At 37.7% G+C, this 15906-nt stretch overlaps 3 protein-coding genes across 3 annotated transcripts in view; 2 read left to right on the top strand and 1 right to left on the bottom strand.

The window, feature by feature from the left end:
- The first annotated feature begins 1178 nt into the window (after positions 1-1178).
- On the top strand, positions 1179-5358 carry utp3 (UTP3 small subunit processome component). The gene is made up of 17 exons (XM_079482839.1): positions 1179-1306; positions 1392-1547; positions 1819-1906; positions 2006-2062; positions 2152-2208; positions 2327-2444; positions 2626-2694; positions 2809-2930; positions 3028-3180; positions 3294-3365; positions 3520-3560; positions 3662-3758; positions 3850-3972; positions 4052-4185; positions 4267-4321; positions 4454-4561; positions 4639-5358. The coding sequence occupies exons 2-17, from the start codon at positions 1531-1533 to the stop codon at positions 4726-4728; spliced, it is 1401 nt and encodes a 466-aa protein (XP_079338965.1). The 5' UTR covers positions 1179-1306; positions 1392-1530; the 3' UTR covers positions 4729-5358.
- Positions 4736-6849, bottom strand: ppcs (phosphopantothenoylcysteine synthetase). The gene is made up of 4 exons (XM_079482840.1): positions 6669-6849; positions 5832-6364; positions 5643-5746; positions 4736-5556 (listed from the first exon to the last, which is right to left on the bottom strand). Exons 2-4 carry the CDS (start codon positions 6355-6357, stop codon positions 5236-5238), a joined length of 951 nt encoding a protein of 316 aa, XP_079338966.1. The 5' UTR covers positions 6358-6364; positions 6669-6849; the 3' UTR covers positions 4736-5235.
- Positions 6850-7428: 579 nt separating this feature from the next.
- The window catches only part of foxj3 (forkhead box J3), a 74193-nt gene continuing 65715 nt past the window's right edge, over positions 7429-15906 (top strand). Inside the window, exon 1 of the mRNA XM_079483717.1 lies at positions 7429-7740. The gene's annotated coding sequence lies outside the window, so the exon portion shown is untranslated. The remainder of the gene's footprint in view (positions 7741-15906) is intronic.

The raw sequence follows: 15906 nt of genomic DNA, 5'->3' as shown, positions 1-15906 counted from the left end.
GCACATACACAGCTAAAACGTGACATCTAGCGGTAAACTGATGGACAGAGAAATTGATTAAATTACTAATGCTATGTAAATGTCTATGTCTGTATGTATATGTTACTTATGCAGAGCTCTCAAGTTTTATCAAAAGTTTGGAGTGAGATCATATCTGTAGAGGTTTCTGCAGCAGCCCCTCAAGGTTTTCTAGCAGTTCTATTTTACCATTGTTATAATAACCAGCACAAATTAAAATGGTACAAATTGGTATATAAGCGATATACAAATGAATCCAAATTAAATAATTAGTTTTATATATTTTTAATAATGTATCTTTTTTTAGACATGTATACTGTACTGTACACATAGGCCTACAGAAAGATTGTAGAAATTGTCCTGAGCATGTATGTCAATGTGTGTGTGTGTAAAACAATACTGAATTGTTAACCAGAGTGCTCATCTTTAAGAGACGTAGTCTTAGCATAGCTGAAAATGGCAGGAGAATTTAGAATAATAAAAAACATCTTTTACGTTTCTTAGTTTTAGGTATAGCCAAAGCTAGGTAATGCATTAAATGTGCATTGTCTTTTACATGCATTGCCTTCAAATACTCATATTTAATCCGTTATTTCAACCTATAAGAATAATCAAAAGCTGTAGACAGTAGACAGTAAAATATTATAAACACAAACAAAAGACATCTTTTAACTGAAGCAACATGCATGGCTTATTACTGTTTAATGCTGGTCGAATGCGCCATATCTGCACCAATATTACATAATGTTACGTAATTTAAAGTCTACGTTATACATTAAACATACATGATAAAAAAGACAAAAACAAACAGATCTCATCCCCATTGACTCCCACAGTATGTATTTTCCCTACTATGGCAGTAAATGGGGGATGAGATCTGTTTGGTTACTGACATTCTTCCAAATACATTCCATTGTGTTCAGCCAAACAAAGACATTAATAAAGGTTTGGAAAAATCTGAATGTGAGTAAATGATGACAGAATTTTCATTTTTGAGTGAACTATCCCTGTAAGGCTTATGATCACATCACAAATATAAAAAACCAGCACTGCAAGATAAAAGATAAAAACTCTTCTACGCGGTGACTCTTCTAAACTTCTGATTGGTCAATACGTCCATGCGCTCTCTATGATTGGTTGTGATGCTCAGCGGTGTGAACGGGACAAATTTTGTGACGTTTATTTTTGCCGTTCAGTAAAGCTGTTTCCACACATAAATACATCAGGAGCCGTGGACATCATAATTTAATGATTTTTCCCATCTCAATCCCTCATTTTATTCTGTGTTGTAAGAGGAAATTTGCTTGCAATTATATTGTGACTTTCTTTATTTTTCCCAAAAAGGAATTATTTTTCGACTTTTACTTTGACAGTACGCAAAAGCGGAAGAACTCAACAACGGTTTACTTCCTGTTCTAAACGCATGGAAAGTCCACGCGGATAGTTGTTGATCTGTTTTTATTCAGTTCGGTGTCGATCTAAAAGAAAAATAATTTAAAATCCGGGGACAAAATGGTCCGAGCACGAAGGTAGATATATGCACCATATCGTGGTTGACAATGGCACTCAATAGACAACGTTGTTTGATTCAGACCTTTAAGCGTTCTAATATTTTCTTTCAACGAACACACTATACTGAGAATTAACATCTAAATTATAATTAAAAAAATTATATAAACTGTGCAATAATATTGTATATCAATGCAATGTTTTATATATATATGTATAATTTGTATACTTTGTATCAATATTGCAAATACGCCTGTTGTGTTGACTGATATACTGTGTCTTTATTTTTAGGGCAGTTAAAAGGCCTAGAGCAAAGAAACAGCAGCAGTATGACAGTGATGACCCTGACGCTTATAAGGACGAAGTTATTCCTGATAAGGTGACTTGGGTTGTGGGATAACATTTCTTATGTGTGTGTGCATTTTGCGTTCTTATTCCTTATTGATTATAAACACCTGCATTGTGTTCCTCTGACCAGAAATCTTCAAAATACGTGGAGGATAAAATAGATGAATTCCACAGTGAAAAAATCAAAGTAAGTTGATATTTTCCTCTCCATGTTCTTCTTGTATTAGCTGCTTTGACACTGTAAATAAATATTTGACTTTTGGTTCTGGTCCATAGAAACTTTTGGCTCGCGGGGTTCAAGAAGACAGCGATCAAGAGGATGAATATGAAGAGGTAAGCAATTGTAGAACAGTTGAATTAAAAGTTGCATTTGGTATAAAAAGCTTTGTTAATGGTAACACTGCAAGCTTTTCAGCTTTGTTTATTGAGCATGGTTATTTGTTTCTTTTAGGAGGAAGTCATGCCCTTGACGCTTCAAGAGTCTTCTGAAGAAGATGATGAAGAGCAAAAAGATAATGATGAAGAAGGAACGGATATGGAAAGTGACCTTGAAGGGAAAAAATATGATGGTAATGTATTAACATAACCTAACATAACCCAACATAAGTGCGTAACTTAACAGGCATTGTTTTTCAAACTAATGAAAATAACACACGTTAAACATGCATCTTAACACACCTTAATTTATTACTTTTATCAATGTATACAATTTGTTTTTTGTTTCTGACACTCCTGTTTTCATCCTTGTAGATCTCCCAAATGAAATGGCTTGGGGAAACAAAAAGAAGATATTCTATGATTCAGACTATGTCACCAAGAGTAAGCGTATATGTTAAGATGGACATATAAATATCATATTATTTGACATCTGTATAAAATATATATATAGTTTGCACTTTCTATAAAAGTATGTTTGGTTTGTACATTTTCCAGAGGGCAAATCTCTTCAAGAGATTGAGGCAGAAGATAAAGAAGAGGAAGAGGAGGCCCAAAACATTCAACGGAGATTGGCAGCCAACCTGAGCGAAGAAGACTATGATCTAAATCTGCTTGAGGTTCTACATTACTTTAGTGCTCTAAGGACATCAGCAGAGTTCAGATGTTTGTCATAGAGCACTCATAAGTCTGTGTACTATTTCTGTGGTCTGTTAGGAGTTTACAGCGGAGGTTGAAGCAGAGAGGCCAGTTGAAACGGAGGAAAGGATTGTTAAGGACTTGAAGACGATGTCACAGAAAGAAAAGATCAAACTGCTTAAGAAAGAGTCACCAGAATTGTTGGAGCTTATCCAGGATTTCAAAGCAAAGGTAGAGGTCTAAAGCACTGTTTGGATGACTAGGTTTCATTCAAGAATTTATAAGTGTTTTAAGTGACTCAGTGCGGTCATATTGCTAAATGTAAATTGCCTTTGCTTCCACAGCTTACCGAGTTAAAGGATGAGGTTCAGCCCCTGGTGGATATGGTCAAAAATGGACGGATTCCACCTGGAAAGGTCTGTTAAATTTATAGGAGTAAGAAATATTTGTATTTAGCTGTGAATTAGATTATTAGTATGTAATTACTTTAATATGGATGCTTATGTATGTGTGAATGTGTTGCTTAATTAAAACCTTTTTGTTGCTTTATAAAATCTTTTCATCCTTTAGGGTGCAGAGTATATTATTACCAAACAGCAGCTTTATCTTAAGTAAGCATCACTCAATATTTTGCATACTGTTACACTATGATTGCACTATATATTCATATTAGACGATTCTGTATTTTATATGAAATTTTCCTTCTTTCCAGCTATTGCACAAACATTAGTTTCTATTTGGTTCTGAAAGCGAAGCGAATTCCAGCACATAATCATCCTGTGATTGAGAGACTGCTGACCTACAGAAATGTAAGTAAATATTTTTTAACTGAATAATTTATCAGCGGATGTGGGTAGCATATGTTGTGTAACATTTTGTTTGTCATTATCACGATTACAGCTAATAAATGAACTAGGCACGGTAGACGCTAGACTCGCTCCCCAATTGCGTCAGATTCTCTCATGGGACCAGCAGGACAGAACCACAAAAAGATCAATGGGCAGCAAATGTATCAAAACCGATGTAAGTACTTTTGACTTATAGAATTATGCTAGTTTAGGCATTGACTCATTTTGCTGATTGTAATGTATCATTGTGTAAGGTGGCAGAAAAGGCTGAGCTGGAGGAAGCCGAGGCGTCTGACTCAGACGAGGAAGCAAATCTGCGATTCTATAATGCCATGGCAGAGAGGCAGAAACTCAAGAGGAAGAAGAAAGAGCCACAGTATGAGGATGGGTGAGTCAGCTAACATTCAGCTCTTGAGGTATGTCATGAAAAGAGCATTAGACACCTAACGGTCACTTGATGCTTTTTCAGATTGATGGAGGTGGAGCAGGTTGTTGGAGATGCTAAACGAGGGATCACTTATCAGGTGATTTTTTGTTGTTTTGGGCGGTTTTTGTTAACTGGGTTAAGGTCCATTAACGATTGTCCAATATGCCACCAACATTCTAACAAATATAGGCAATGCTCTCGTATTAAATTTTGCATCTCTTGTTTAAAGATGTCCAAGAACAAAGGTCTTACACCCAAGAGGAACAAGCTCAATCGCAATCCCAGAGTCAAGCACAGAGAAAAGTTCAGACGTGCCAAGATTCGCAGGAAGGGTCAGGTGGGTGTCAGTGTTCAAGTCTAGAAATGAGGTCAAAGTATTTGAAATAGACACTGAATACAGAATATGTGTTTCAGGTTGTTGAGGTCCGGCGTGAGGAGACGAGATACAGTGGAGAAATGTCTGGTATTCGTGCTGGAGTGAAGAGAAGTGTCAAACTTAAATGATAAATCTGTATACGATCTTAAACCAAGCTTGAAGTTCATATTGAAATGGATGATAATGCAGACTGTTCCAGAAACCAACAAATATGTATATTTTATACAGCTGCAGAGCTGTTCCATTAAAAATTGTATAAACGCAGAAAGACATTTTGTTACACATGTGCTTTTCAAAACTGGTATACTTTTTTAATAAGGTGTTAAAAGAACTAACATGTTTACAATTATTAGCAAGATTGTGTATTGTTCATTTTTATACATATTCAATAGCTCTTAATGCATTTTGTGAGTTTCATATTTGTATGATAACTTAAAGCCATCTCCCCCGTGCTTAATCTGTTTAAGGCCAACAAAAGAGTAAAACAGAATTTATGCAAATAAAAATTTTCTGGGTAGACAAACAGAAATGAACTACACTGGTTTATCACAATTGTTACACAATAACAAATTAACTAATCACACATCTGTCTTAAAGAGCAATTGCAGTTGAAATAAGAAATCACTACATTTAGTTTATATTTGAGACATAAATTGAATGTGTGCAGCAGTCAGATTGCTGACAATCTTTTCCTCAATTTCCACATCCCTTTGCACTTCCTCATCTGTGAGGACTAGCTCATGTTGTGTGTCCTTAGTAACAACCACCACGTAACCACGGCGTGTGTCAAGAACGTTAGCAACCACTGCCTGGTGCCTGTAAGTGTCTAAGGCACGACGCGCTCTCTCCAAGAGGATGGATGGATCTGTTTCCAGCTTGAAAGAGATGACAAAAGCCTGAGGTGCCCAGTCCTTTACCAATGGGGAGAGCATCTTGGGAACCATCTTCATGCTTATCTATTGAGTATAAACAAACAAGGAACAACATAACATTAAGCACTTAAAAGTTATTAGAGCATAGCACATCATTATTTTATACGCACCTGCAGTGGTCCATTAGAGGACTGAATTTTGTGTTCAGGCATTTCAGATGCTGGTATGTAAAAATCAGAGACTGCAGCAGCCAAATAAAACATAGCCTTGGACCCTAAGAGAAAAAAAAAAGAGTATAAATGTGTACAAATGCACGAGTGAAGTAAGCAAACAACCGAAAATTGACATGCTTCCTTTACCTATGGAACTCAATGCCTGAGCTGCAGCCTTGAGAAGATGAAGATACTCCGATAAGGTGTTGAATTCCACTGGCAGCAGTAATCCTGAAGCTTTCACTTCATGGTACCGTTTGAGAACCGTTCCAATGTTTGGAAGTACCTTCTGATCCACCAGGACCTGACCGGCATCTTTCTTATCACTCTGTAATCTTAAACCATCCAGTAAATTGACCCCCGTGTACAACCGAGAGTACGGATAGAGAGAACGATGCCTGTGTAGAAAGATTACTGCATAACCAGAGCCCAGAAAGTACTCAGCAGAAGACGCCCCTCGCCGGCCACTGCTGAAGTTGTCTAAAAAACGTACAGTTCGGGATTCCAGTGGAACTTTAGTCCCTCCTGATGTGATAAGAACTACTCTGCGACCGGCTGATCCATGTCGCTCTGCAAACTCGGCCATCAGCCTCCTGACCTCCTCTACATGAGATGGGACTGCAAACTCCTCAGACAGTCCCACATCCACAGTTGAGGGGTCAGAGTGGGCCATTGTAAACCTGAAAGTAAAAGGTTAAGTCCACATTTAATGTAAAATGTGCTACACATCACATGATCCTACATAATAAATGTAGATGCATGAACCAATTCTAAGATCCATTAAGTATATGGAGAAGATTTGCTTTTACGAAAGTGCAATAAGTTCACTATAGTTACCAAAGCTTTATCATAATATAGGAATTACAACTACTTGTGAAACAATTGGTAACAATATCAACACTTGGTAAATGCGCTTAAACCAGTTTTACACTGATTATCTTATCGTGTTGGTGTGAATAAATATACACAAAACGAGGGGTTTACCTGCTCACACACACTGGGGATTAAACCACCGGAAATAAAACGTTGCAAAATGAAATACACTTGCGAATGACCCTTATAAACTTGGACGGAGAAAGTGACAGTAGAGATATCACTTCCTACAAACAGCAGTGTGAAATGTGCGCATGCGCAGTGGTGGCTGTTTCAGAGAGCTTCCGTGACTGTCAAAATAAAGGTTCAACAATTCTTGTGTGTTTTTTTCAAAGTTAATATTTATCTGAAAATATTTTCCATTGGAAATAGCTGGAAGTATTACAAAGGTTATATAGGAGGCACCAACCGTTTATACAAAATCATATAGCTGACTTTTAGTCATCTTTTTAACAAAGGGCGATATAATATAAAAAAGTAATAATAATTTATGTCACTATAATAACTATAGTTATTTATTTATATAAAGTTATTTTATTTTATTGCAAATCCATTATTCAGCACAACGATTATACTGCAATGGCGAGCTGTTATTAGATGGTTGTGGGAAGCAACAAGGATGTCAAGTAATTGAGATCTCTGAGGAAAAATTTAGTGTTGCGGTAACGTTACTCCACATTCCCGAACTATCAATAATTTAAAAAAGAAAGAAAATCAAAGAAAAAGTCTCAACAACACCACATTCGTTTTAATAACCTAATAATCTATCTTTATAATTGTGATAATGGTGACAATATTACATACAAATCTTAGCGACACAAAATGTGCTCCGCTGCGTGAATAAAGGAACTATTTACAGGCTGCAAACACCGTCGCAGCTTGGTACAGTGGGGCGTACTCCGGCTCTTGCCCAAAAGTAGTTCCGGATTTTTGATCCGCGTAGCGACCGCTCAGTGCCCGGATGTTAGCTATTCACAGAGAAAGACGAACGAGATAGGCGGAGAGGCTAGAGACACCACGGACTAACCGGTAAAGGTATTGCGGGTCTCAAACCCACGACAAACGCGGAGCGCTGACTCTCATTTCGAGGAGAGAGAGGGAGTCGTGATCGAAAAAAGGAAGGGGAGGGCACGGCTAACTTTGACAGACCTGGACTGGCCTCAAGCAGCTGACACGAGCCCGGGTGAGTGAGCGCGAACGAGCGGCTGAACGTTGTGAGCTTACGACATGGACCTCGCGAAGTTGAAGTCAGGGCCCGCGAAAAATGGACGACTTTACTGTTAGTTGTGTGTCGCTGAAGTTCTGACGAAGGGGTGGGGGGACGCACGCTCAGGCCTTCAGTGGTATGCTGTTGCTGCGGTCTGTCGGGGGCAGGTGGGGACAGCGTAGGCTCCACTGTCACAAGGAGAACAAGTTTAGTTAGCAAGGCAGCTAGCCGCGAATACGATTTTGTCAGACAGGTAGTGAGAGTTAGCGGCTAATTAGCAGTCTGTTTTACTTTAGCTCGTCTGCTGTTTAGTGGGTTCTGTGACAGGCAATGGCGTGCGTATCTTGAAATATTTGTCACTGAAACTTAGTCAGTAAAGCGAGATGGTAGCGAACTGTTCGACTGGGAAATGCCAAACGAGCAACTTTTGATCCTGTCAACTAACGTAACAGTAGTTGGAGGTGGAGGCCGTATCTATTAATATTTTGCAAACAGACGCGCGGCAGCTGCATGTCATTGCAAATAAGAATCCCGGCCAATTTGAGGTACCTTTACAATGTCATTAATACTCAATGCGGAGTCACTGCTAGATGCATTGACACCACGTTACACTGCATGTTATATACATACGTTGAGTATTACTGAGCTTTTTCAAAATGGCATGATAAAGTAAAGGTTTGGAACACCTGTTAAATATGTTCAATGAATTAGGTTAGCACTGATAACTGTTTTAATCTGGGGTATTGCATCTAAGGTGGTAATGTGTCACGGATAATGCTAACTTTATGGAGTTATGATCAGAATCGTGCGTTATATGCATGGAGCTAACGTTACATTTACAAGATTTTGCACACGTCATGTCTAGATGTGATGGCAAGCTTGGCTGTGGTATCTAGTATATTTAAGACTTGACCATGTCTTGTTATCTGCTGGAATGTGATCCGATGTCTGTCAGGTATTTAGATTTCCCTTTTAGCTACTGAATAAACAAACCGTAACTGTCTGTTTTGTTGTTTAACTAATGTAATCCACCACAATGTAGGTTGTTAATAACTACATGCAGCTTGTCTGTTCGTATTTTGCATGCAGGTTATTTTAAATTTGCCTGTTAAAACTGGGAACCAAAGTTTCGATGGGATTTTCCCCATCTTCATTCACTCAATGGTAGAGTAAGAATAGAGAGTGTTGAATTATGCACAGCATGCTTAAAATATGGAATGATGGACATATGTGAACTACCCGCGACATATTTTCCCCACCCAGTCAGTGTGGCAATACAATAGTGAGAAAGATTCACGTTAGCACCAGACTTGTTTGTCTTTGGGTTGTCAGCTCACAGAATTCAGAAAATGATCCATCAGTTGCCTGTCAGTACATGCCTGGTTGATCTTATGCTGAAACTGCTCTCTTTTTCAGTATTTAAAATGGTAAGATCGACCATTTGGTTTAGATTTTTTATTGTACAGCACGCTTTTTGCACCTTAATCTAATATCACAATGAAAAATGGTTAAAAGAAACCATGAAAGAAGTTTTGGTTACACATATAATGTTATTAGTTATTTACACAAATAATTGGACAGTCTTATATACAGTATATCTATATATATAGAGATTTGTGCAGCTTCTTGTGCTTTCATGTTGTTATTATTGTAGCAGTTAATAGTTGTAGTTATGCAGCAATGTACTCTGTAAAATAAAGCTTTATTAAAATGTTTAACTAAGGTTTTGTCTTTAGAAAGGTATTGGTCATTAACTCGCTTTTTCTTTACTCTTATGCTGTATGCTGTTCATTAGTACTTTGCTAAATGGGGTGGAATGGGAGCTGTTAAAGAACACAAGCATGGCATCTGTTGTAGCGTACCATAACTGTTCCCATGCCAGGATCTGAAGAGGCCTCCGCTGCAGTATTGCATACAGACTCGTCTCTTTCTTGCCTTTAGGCCTCAGTGGGCATCCTGCCGCTAAATCTAAACTCACCTGGAAACTGCTGGTATTATGCATTCCACCTACTTTATCATCGCTAAACGATGCCATGGGCTACACACCAAATGTGCCATTGTTTGGCGCTTAAGATCTTTGATGGCTGAATTTTTTAATTTGTTATATGTAGAAAGAGCTATACTGTGTACTGCGTAATGAGCTGTCTTTACTGTTTCACCATTTACAGAGTTTTCTGAGGCATTAGCGATTATTTTTCCCCTCTGCTGAATTGGTTGATGAGATTTTGTCCCACATTTAGATAGTTGAGCCTTTCTCCAGCTGTGCAACTCTGTATCTGCACAAACATCTGTGCTCTTGCATGTGTGTTGTGTGAAACCGGTGTATGTTCAACAAGTATTTTTTGTCTGTTACCTTTTCGCAATCAGACAGATTTAAGTTAATGTTGAAAAGAGGTGTAATAACATTGAATTATCAGTAAAGCGTGTGTAGATTTAGCAGACTGACATGGACAAAGAAGAGACAGTCCCTCACCTTTTGCATACCAATTGCTCATTCGGAATTCAGAGGTGGCCCTTTGCCCAACCCTGTCTCACTGAGAGGCTTTTAATTTTTCCCCCTTGTTGAAGCGATTATTCAAATGGCCGTCCGTGAGATGGAGTTATCAGACCCCTGTTGGTAAATGGGGTGCAGGCCTGCTTAAAGGAAAAGTTCCCCTCAAAATCTAAATTGAGTTTTATTTTACTCACCCACATGACGTTCTTCAGAACACAAATAAAGATATTTTAAATGTGTTCAAATAGTCTTCAAATGCTTCCTGTCTATGTATATAAAGGCAGATGACAGCAGAATTGGTTCAGAGAAGTGTTATTGATTATAGCTAAGACTGATTAAACTCTGAATACACCAGACCAGATTACTCTTAATGTGACATGTGCAATCAAGACCATATTTATATATTATACTGTAAGAAAAAGTAGGCTATGTACTTTGTTTTATTATTACGAAAGGGCTGGTAACGTTATTATTATGTTGAGTTTAGTTTGTAAGTGACACTTTTCCGCATGTTCACAACACTCAAAATTTGATAGCTCAATTATTTTGAGTAAAGAACACTTATCACATATGAATAGCAATCTCAAAATATTTAAATTTGAATAAACGTAACTTTTCATTTAATTGAGTTTCACTTATCAATGTTGTCATGAAGGAACAACAACCAATTACATCTGTGGCATTACCACAGAATACTAAACATGTATAAGCCTCCTCCCATTGTAATTTTGATAAAAATTCATAAAATAACACTTTATTTTTGAGATTTACCATTATCCATTTCACACAAAGCATTCTGGGAATCGCTCTGACGTCATTAGAAGATATTAAGAATTTTTTAGTTAAAGGTCCAGTGTGTCATTTTTGGGATGGTCTATGGATAGAAATGTAATATAATATACATAGCTATGCCTTCAGAGGTGTATAAACAACATACACAATGAAGTCTGATGTTTTATTACCTTAGAATGAGCTATTTCTATCTACATACACCTTGGGTCCCCTTGCATGTAATTTCGCCATGTTCTGTCAGCCGTCGTAGTGTTTCAAAAGGGAGGTGGAGTGAGCCGGTGGTTGCAATTTGCAACCTTGCCGCTAGATTTCACTGACTGGACCTTTAAGCGACTTCTTATTTTTGTGTCCCAGGAACTCAAAATATCAAAATAGTTAAACACTAGGGCTGCACGATATGAGGAAAAGCTGCGATGTGCGATAACATTGTTTAATATTGCGATGGCGATATGACTTGCGATAAATATTCAAATGTCAATGTTAGCTATACTGTTCCCATGTCTTAGTGCTTTAATAGGTTCTTTGCGAACCTAAACATCGAATAGCCTATCCCACTGGATAAAGTATATAGTATACTACAGTATTTTTATGTAGACAAAAATATTACTTATAGGGATGCACCAGGGCTCCCCACAAAAAAAATCAATTAAGGAGCCATAGGCTACTATGGAGAAAAAAACAGGCGCCAAATAGTTTTTTAAGAGCCACATAATATGAACTTGAAACTACTTTGTTATCCTGTTGTTATGTACATCTTCCCCCTCATAGGTTTTGCTCACATAAAGTTTGTTGTTTTTCCTCATAAGCGAGTACATACGGAATCTGCAGACTTTTCATGTTAATTCTGCACTGATTTTAGTTTGTAATAAAGAATTTTTTTGCATGTTCACAACACAATGTAAAGATAACTTCAAATAAAACTTAACAAGAGAATTTGCGTATCGTTTGTTCTCACTTTGAACGGATTTTAAATGATCCAGTGGTGTCTCAAGTAATAGACAGATAAATTACGTTCCCTGAACTTCTCCGTGTTTCATTTCGTTTTAAAAAACACAAATATCACATTGTTCGACCTCAGACTAAACAGCGCATCATAGTAATGGGCTTGTGTTTGTATATTTGTCAATAAAGCGCTGAAGTTTCTTGCGGAGATCTGCGGGCGCTTATTCCACGCTGCCTTATCGGGCTCTGGTGCGGGAAAAAGCATGAACGTGCCAACCATGTCTTCAGGGCTAAAGTGATAGGTCAAACGTATATTACATGCGCTTAGGCCGTGTAATAAACTGTTTTCCCTTATTCATCGTGTCAAGCTGTCTGTCGCGATGTGTTCATCGCGCGATGACGATGCAAATTCGATGTATAGTTCAGCCCTATTAAACACACTTAAAAGTTGTAAGATAAATTAACTTTTTCGCAGTCTTGAGTACAGTTTGCTTATTTTTAATGAGTGGCTTATACTGTTCGGGAATACAGTGCGTGATGTCTACGAGGAGGCCTAGAAATATGTCGGATATCACCTGACATATCTTTATTTGTGTTCTGCCGGGAGGTCTTAACATGTTGAACGTCATTTGGGTGAGTAAAAAAAAGAACACAATTTTGAGGTGAACTTTTCCTTGCATTGCTTCCCCAACTTGGTCAATGCCCAAGGTAACTGCACAAGCTGTGGTATTTACAGTACAATTGCGTCGTTCCACCCAAATTAATTACATTAAATGTCTGTATAAAAATTATTGCTTCTTGTTGCGGTGACGTTCTCCAACCTTTGCATATTTATTTGCTGCTTTTTAGGCACACAATTAGAGCCAAAATATATTCACTGTTTCATTGCTCACGTTAAAATAATGAATAGTTACTGGCTAAATACTGATTTATTTACATTCTGGTGAAAAGTGTTAATTTAAGTGACAATATTACCATTAATCACATTGCTTTTTTTTACTATTTAGTTATTCCTTTGTCTTGTCTATTTGTAACTGTTACAATCCAATATGAAGCTTTGCTGTGTGGTGCTGAGAGTCAAGTAGCTCAGTCTTCATTAGCGAAGCTGTTCATCACCGGAATGCAGATGAGCTGTGAACCCATTCATCTCTGATTTCAATTTGAATCTTGTTTGCAGTCATATTGTGTAAGACCACTTTTCATGTTAAAGAACTCTCTTTATGTGAAAGATCACAGGGGGATAATTGCACTTAAGTGAACCTCATTTAGCACTGACCAGAGCAATTACAGTAGTTTCAGGCATTTTGGGACGTTCACCAGACATAGGCATTGCAGCTTCAAGGCTACGGTCACATTGAAAATGAATTGAAATAATGAACAGCAGTACAATAGGAAATTCATACTGGTGAATGACAACGTATTATTTTGATAATCGTTAAAAATGTGCTATTCACAAGGTGCTATAAGGTGAATCTGAGCCAATACTGTTTCTTCAGGCAAAACCCCAGGGGCTTTTGGGAGCTGTTTTATTATTAATGTTATTCAGGAGCCAAATTTCGAGTTTTGCTCAGCTGGGTGCTTTAATCTATTTTTGCTGTAAATTAATGAATTTTTAAAGAGGCCCTCACTAGATATGGGTGGATATGGGAATGCTGCACTGGTTCAGAGTTTTTCAGACTACCCCCCCACCCTTGGGAAGGGGAGCGCAGATCTACTCAAGCACTACACTTTCATTTTTTATTAATGCTGAAATTCATTGCCAGTGCTCTCCCAGTCTCCCCATGTACAGAGAACTTTGTCAGATGTTGGTCTATACTGTGCTGTGGTTGCTGATCCAACAGCAGGAACTCCAGATATGTGGTGCAGCAGACAGATTATGTGTCATCTGCCTCAATTACATGGCGGGAGACCATGTTCATGCTATCTGCCCTACAGATCAAGTTTTCATAGTCTCAAACTGGGCTATTGCAGCATGTAGTTCCGTATGGAAATTTGTACCTGTTTATCTAATAGGGTTGGGAGAAAAAAAATATTCACAATGAATATCGATGCAATCTGATAGCAGTATCAGTAAAAATATATTTTTTGTAACGTTACTAAATATGATAACGTGAGGTCTTTGGTACAAATAAGGCGGAAGTCAACTACAAGAGCGGTGCAGCACCCGGACCTTTGGAGTGCACAATTCACGCGCAAACACGGAGCAGTAGAGAAAGAGAGAACCAAATAAATCCAGCCTTTAGGACTAAACTGCAAGATAAACAGAATACATGTTTAGGGTGGTCTTTCTCTGCATTTGCTTTGTGCAATGAGTGAGCGGCAATGAGAAACAGCACATTTAATTTAATATACCTTTGCTGACTACTATGCCGCAGCTGACTTGTCAGTAAGTGCAAAATAGCGATTCCCAAATCCTGTCACCGTTTAGACTTAAGAACATGAACATACTTCTGTAAATATGCACAGTTTGTTAGCCAGACGGACGTACTGGGTACTCTGCACGGGACTAATACACTTATATTGGTAGAATAACAGCTCTTTTAATTTATGTGTATGATGATTTTGTCATATGATGTGGCAATTGTCATAAACGTGACGAGATGACATCTTTAATCTTAAATATGCTAATTGTGCAAGTATCGATTCTAAATCGAATCGCGAGGGACCAAATGATTTCTACCCTCATTACCTAACCCCTTTACAAGTACAGGAAATGTACTGTAGAATTTTAGGGTGTTTGGCATGTTAAATGGAGTCACTCACACGAACCATGGCATGTTACTTATTTCACTAGCACGCTCTGTTCACAACATGCACGTCAGAGAAATGTGTGGGGATCCACCTTTGTGTGTAATTCCTTCCTTTTAATATGACTGCATTGAAATTTCTTGCTGCATTGCCTATTTGTCCTTGACAAGATAGGTTTGTCTTCAAGGGTGTGTCACTGTGGAATTGAAGGACCTTGTGTGTCAAGTTTCAGTCTTTTAAAACAGTATAGCAACATTGCAAAATACAGTGTGTCTCATTTTGTTCTCTCTAAAGGCTCTTGTTCAGCAGAGATTTGGTAGCTGTGAGCAGGGAAAGGATTTTGCCTAAATTACACAGCCCAAGTAATCATACTGAAGCTCTCCTAATACCTTTTAATAACCAATTTAATTACTTCAGCTTACTGCAAACTTGGCTGTAGTTACAAAAGCACTTCTAGCCCTAATAATTTGCTAAAGATGGACAATTCTCCATGGTTTATGCATGATCATTTTCTGGCCAGTTCTCTACTTGTTCTGGGTCATTTCTCCCATATTGAGTGTATGAGTAGGCAAAGCTTTAATGTGAACATTTGTCTTATTAGTAAAACTAATTATTTTAGTGCATTGAAAATGTTTAATTTTGCCTTTCAGTGTATGATGCCTCTTAAATGTCTAATTTTACCTAGTGTCTTATCTACAAAGTTTTTGAAAGGATTTTACCTCTTAATGTTTTGCCTTTAATTCGACATTGTATTATGCAAATGTAAGAATTTAATATCTCTTTGGGTGAGTTACCAGAAGCAGCGACGTTGCTTGCTTCGAAGAATTCAGAATATGAAGCAGTAATAAATTTACATTACAGTTGCATTATGTGCTGATTGTGGTTTATAACTCAATTTAAAGCAAATCTGAATAGTACATTTAGTGTTCATTCCCTGCTTTCCTTAAAGATTTCCCAAGTTCCTGAAACGATGCATGAAACAAATGTGTGTCAGTTGCAGTTGAATGAATACTTTCTCAATGGGAATAGCATCCAACTGTTCAGAGCCGCATCAAGGAAATGGCACTGTGATGCTTGGTAAAAATATAGCAAAATGTTTGCTAGGCTAGCAATAAATAATTTAAGGATCTTTTTGTTTAAAGCAGTAACAGTGTCTTGATACATTG

This window comes from Barbatula barbatula, assembly GCF_947034865.1.
Source record: "Barbatula barbatula genome assembly, chromosome: 20".
NCBI classification, from domain to species: Eukaryota; Metazoa; Chordata; class Actinopteri; order Cypriniformes; family Nemacheilidae; genus Barbatula; species Barbatula barbatula.
This window is presented reverse-complemented; position numbering and strand designations above follow the sequence as displayed.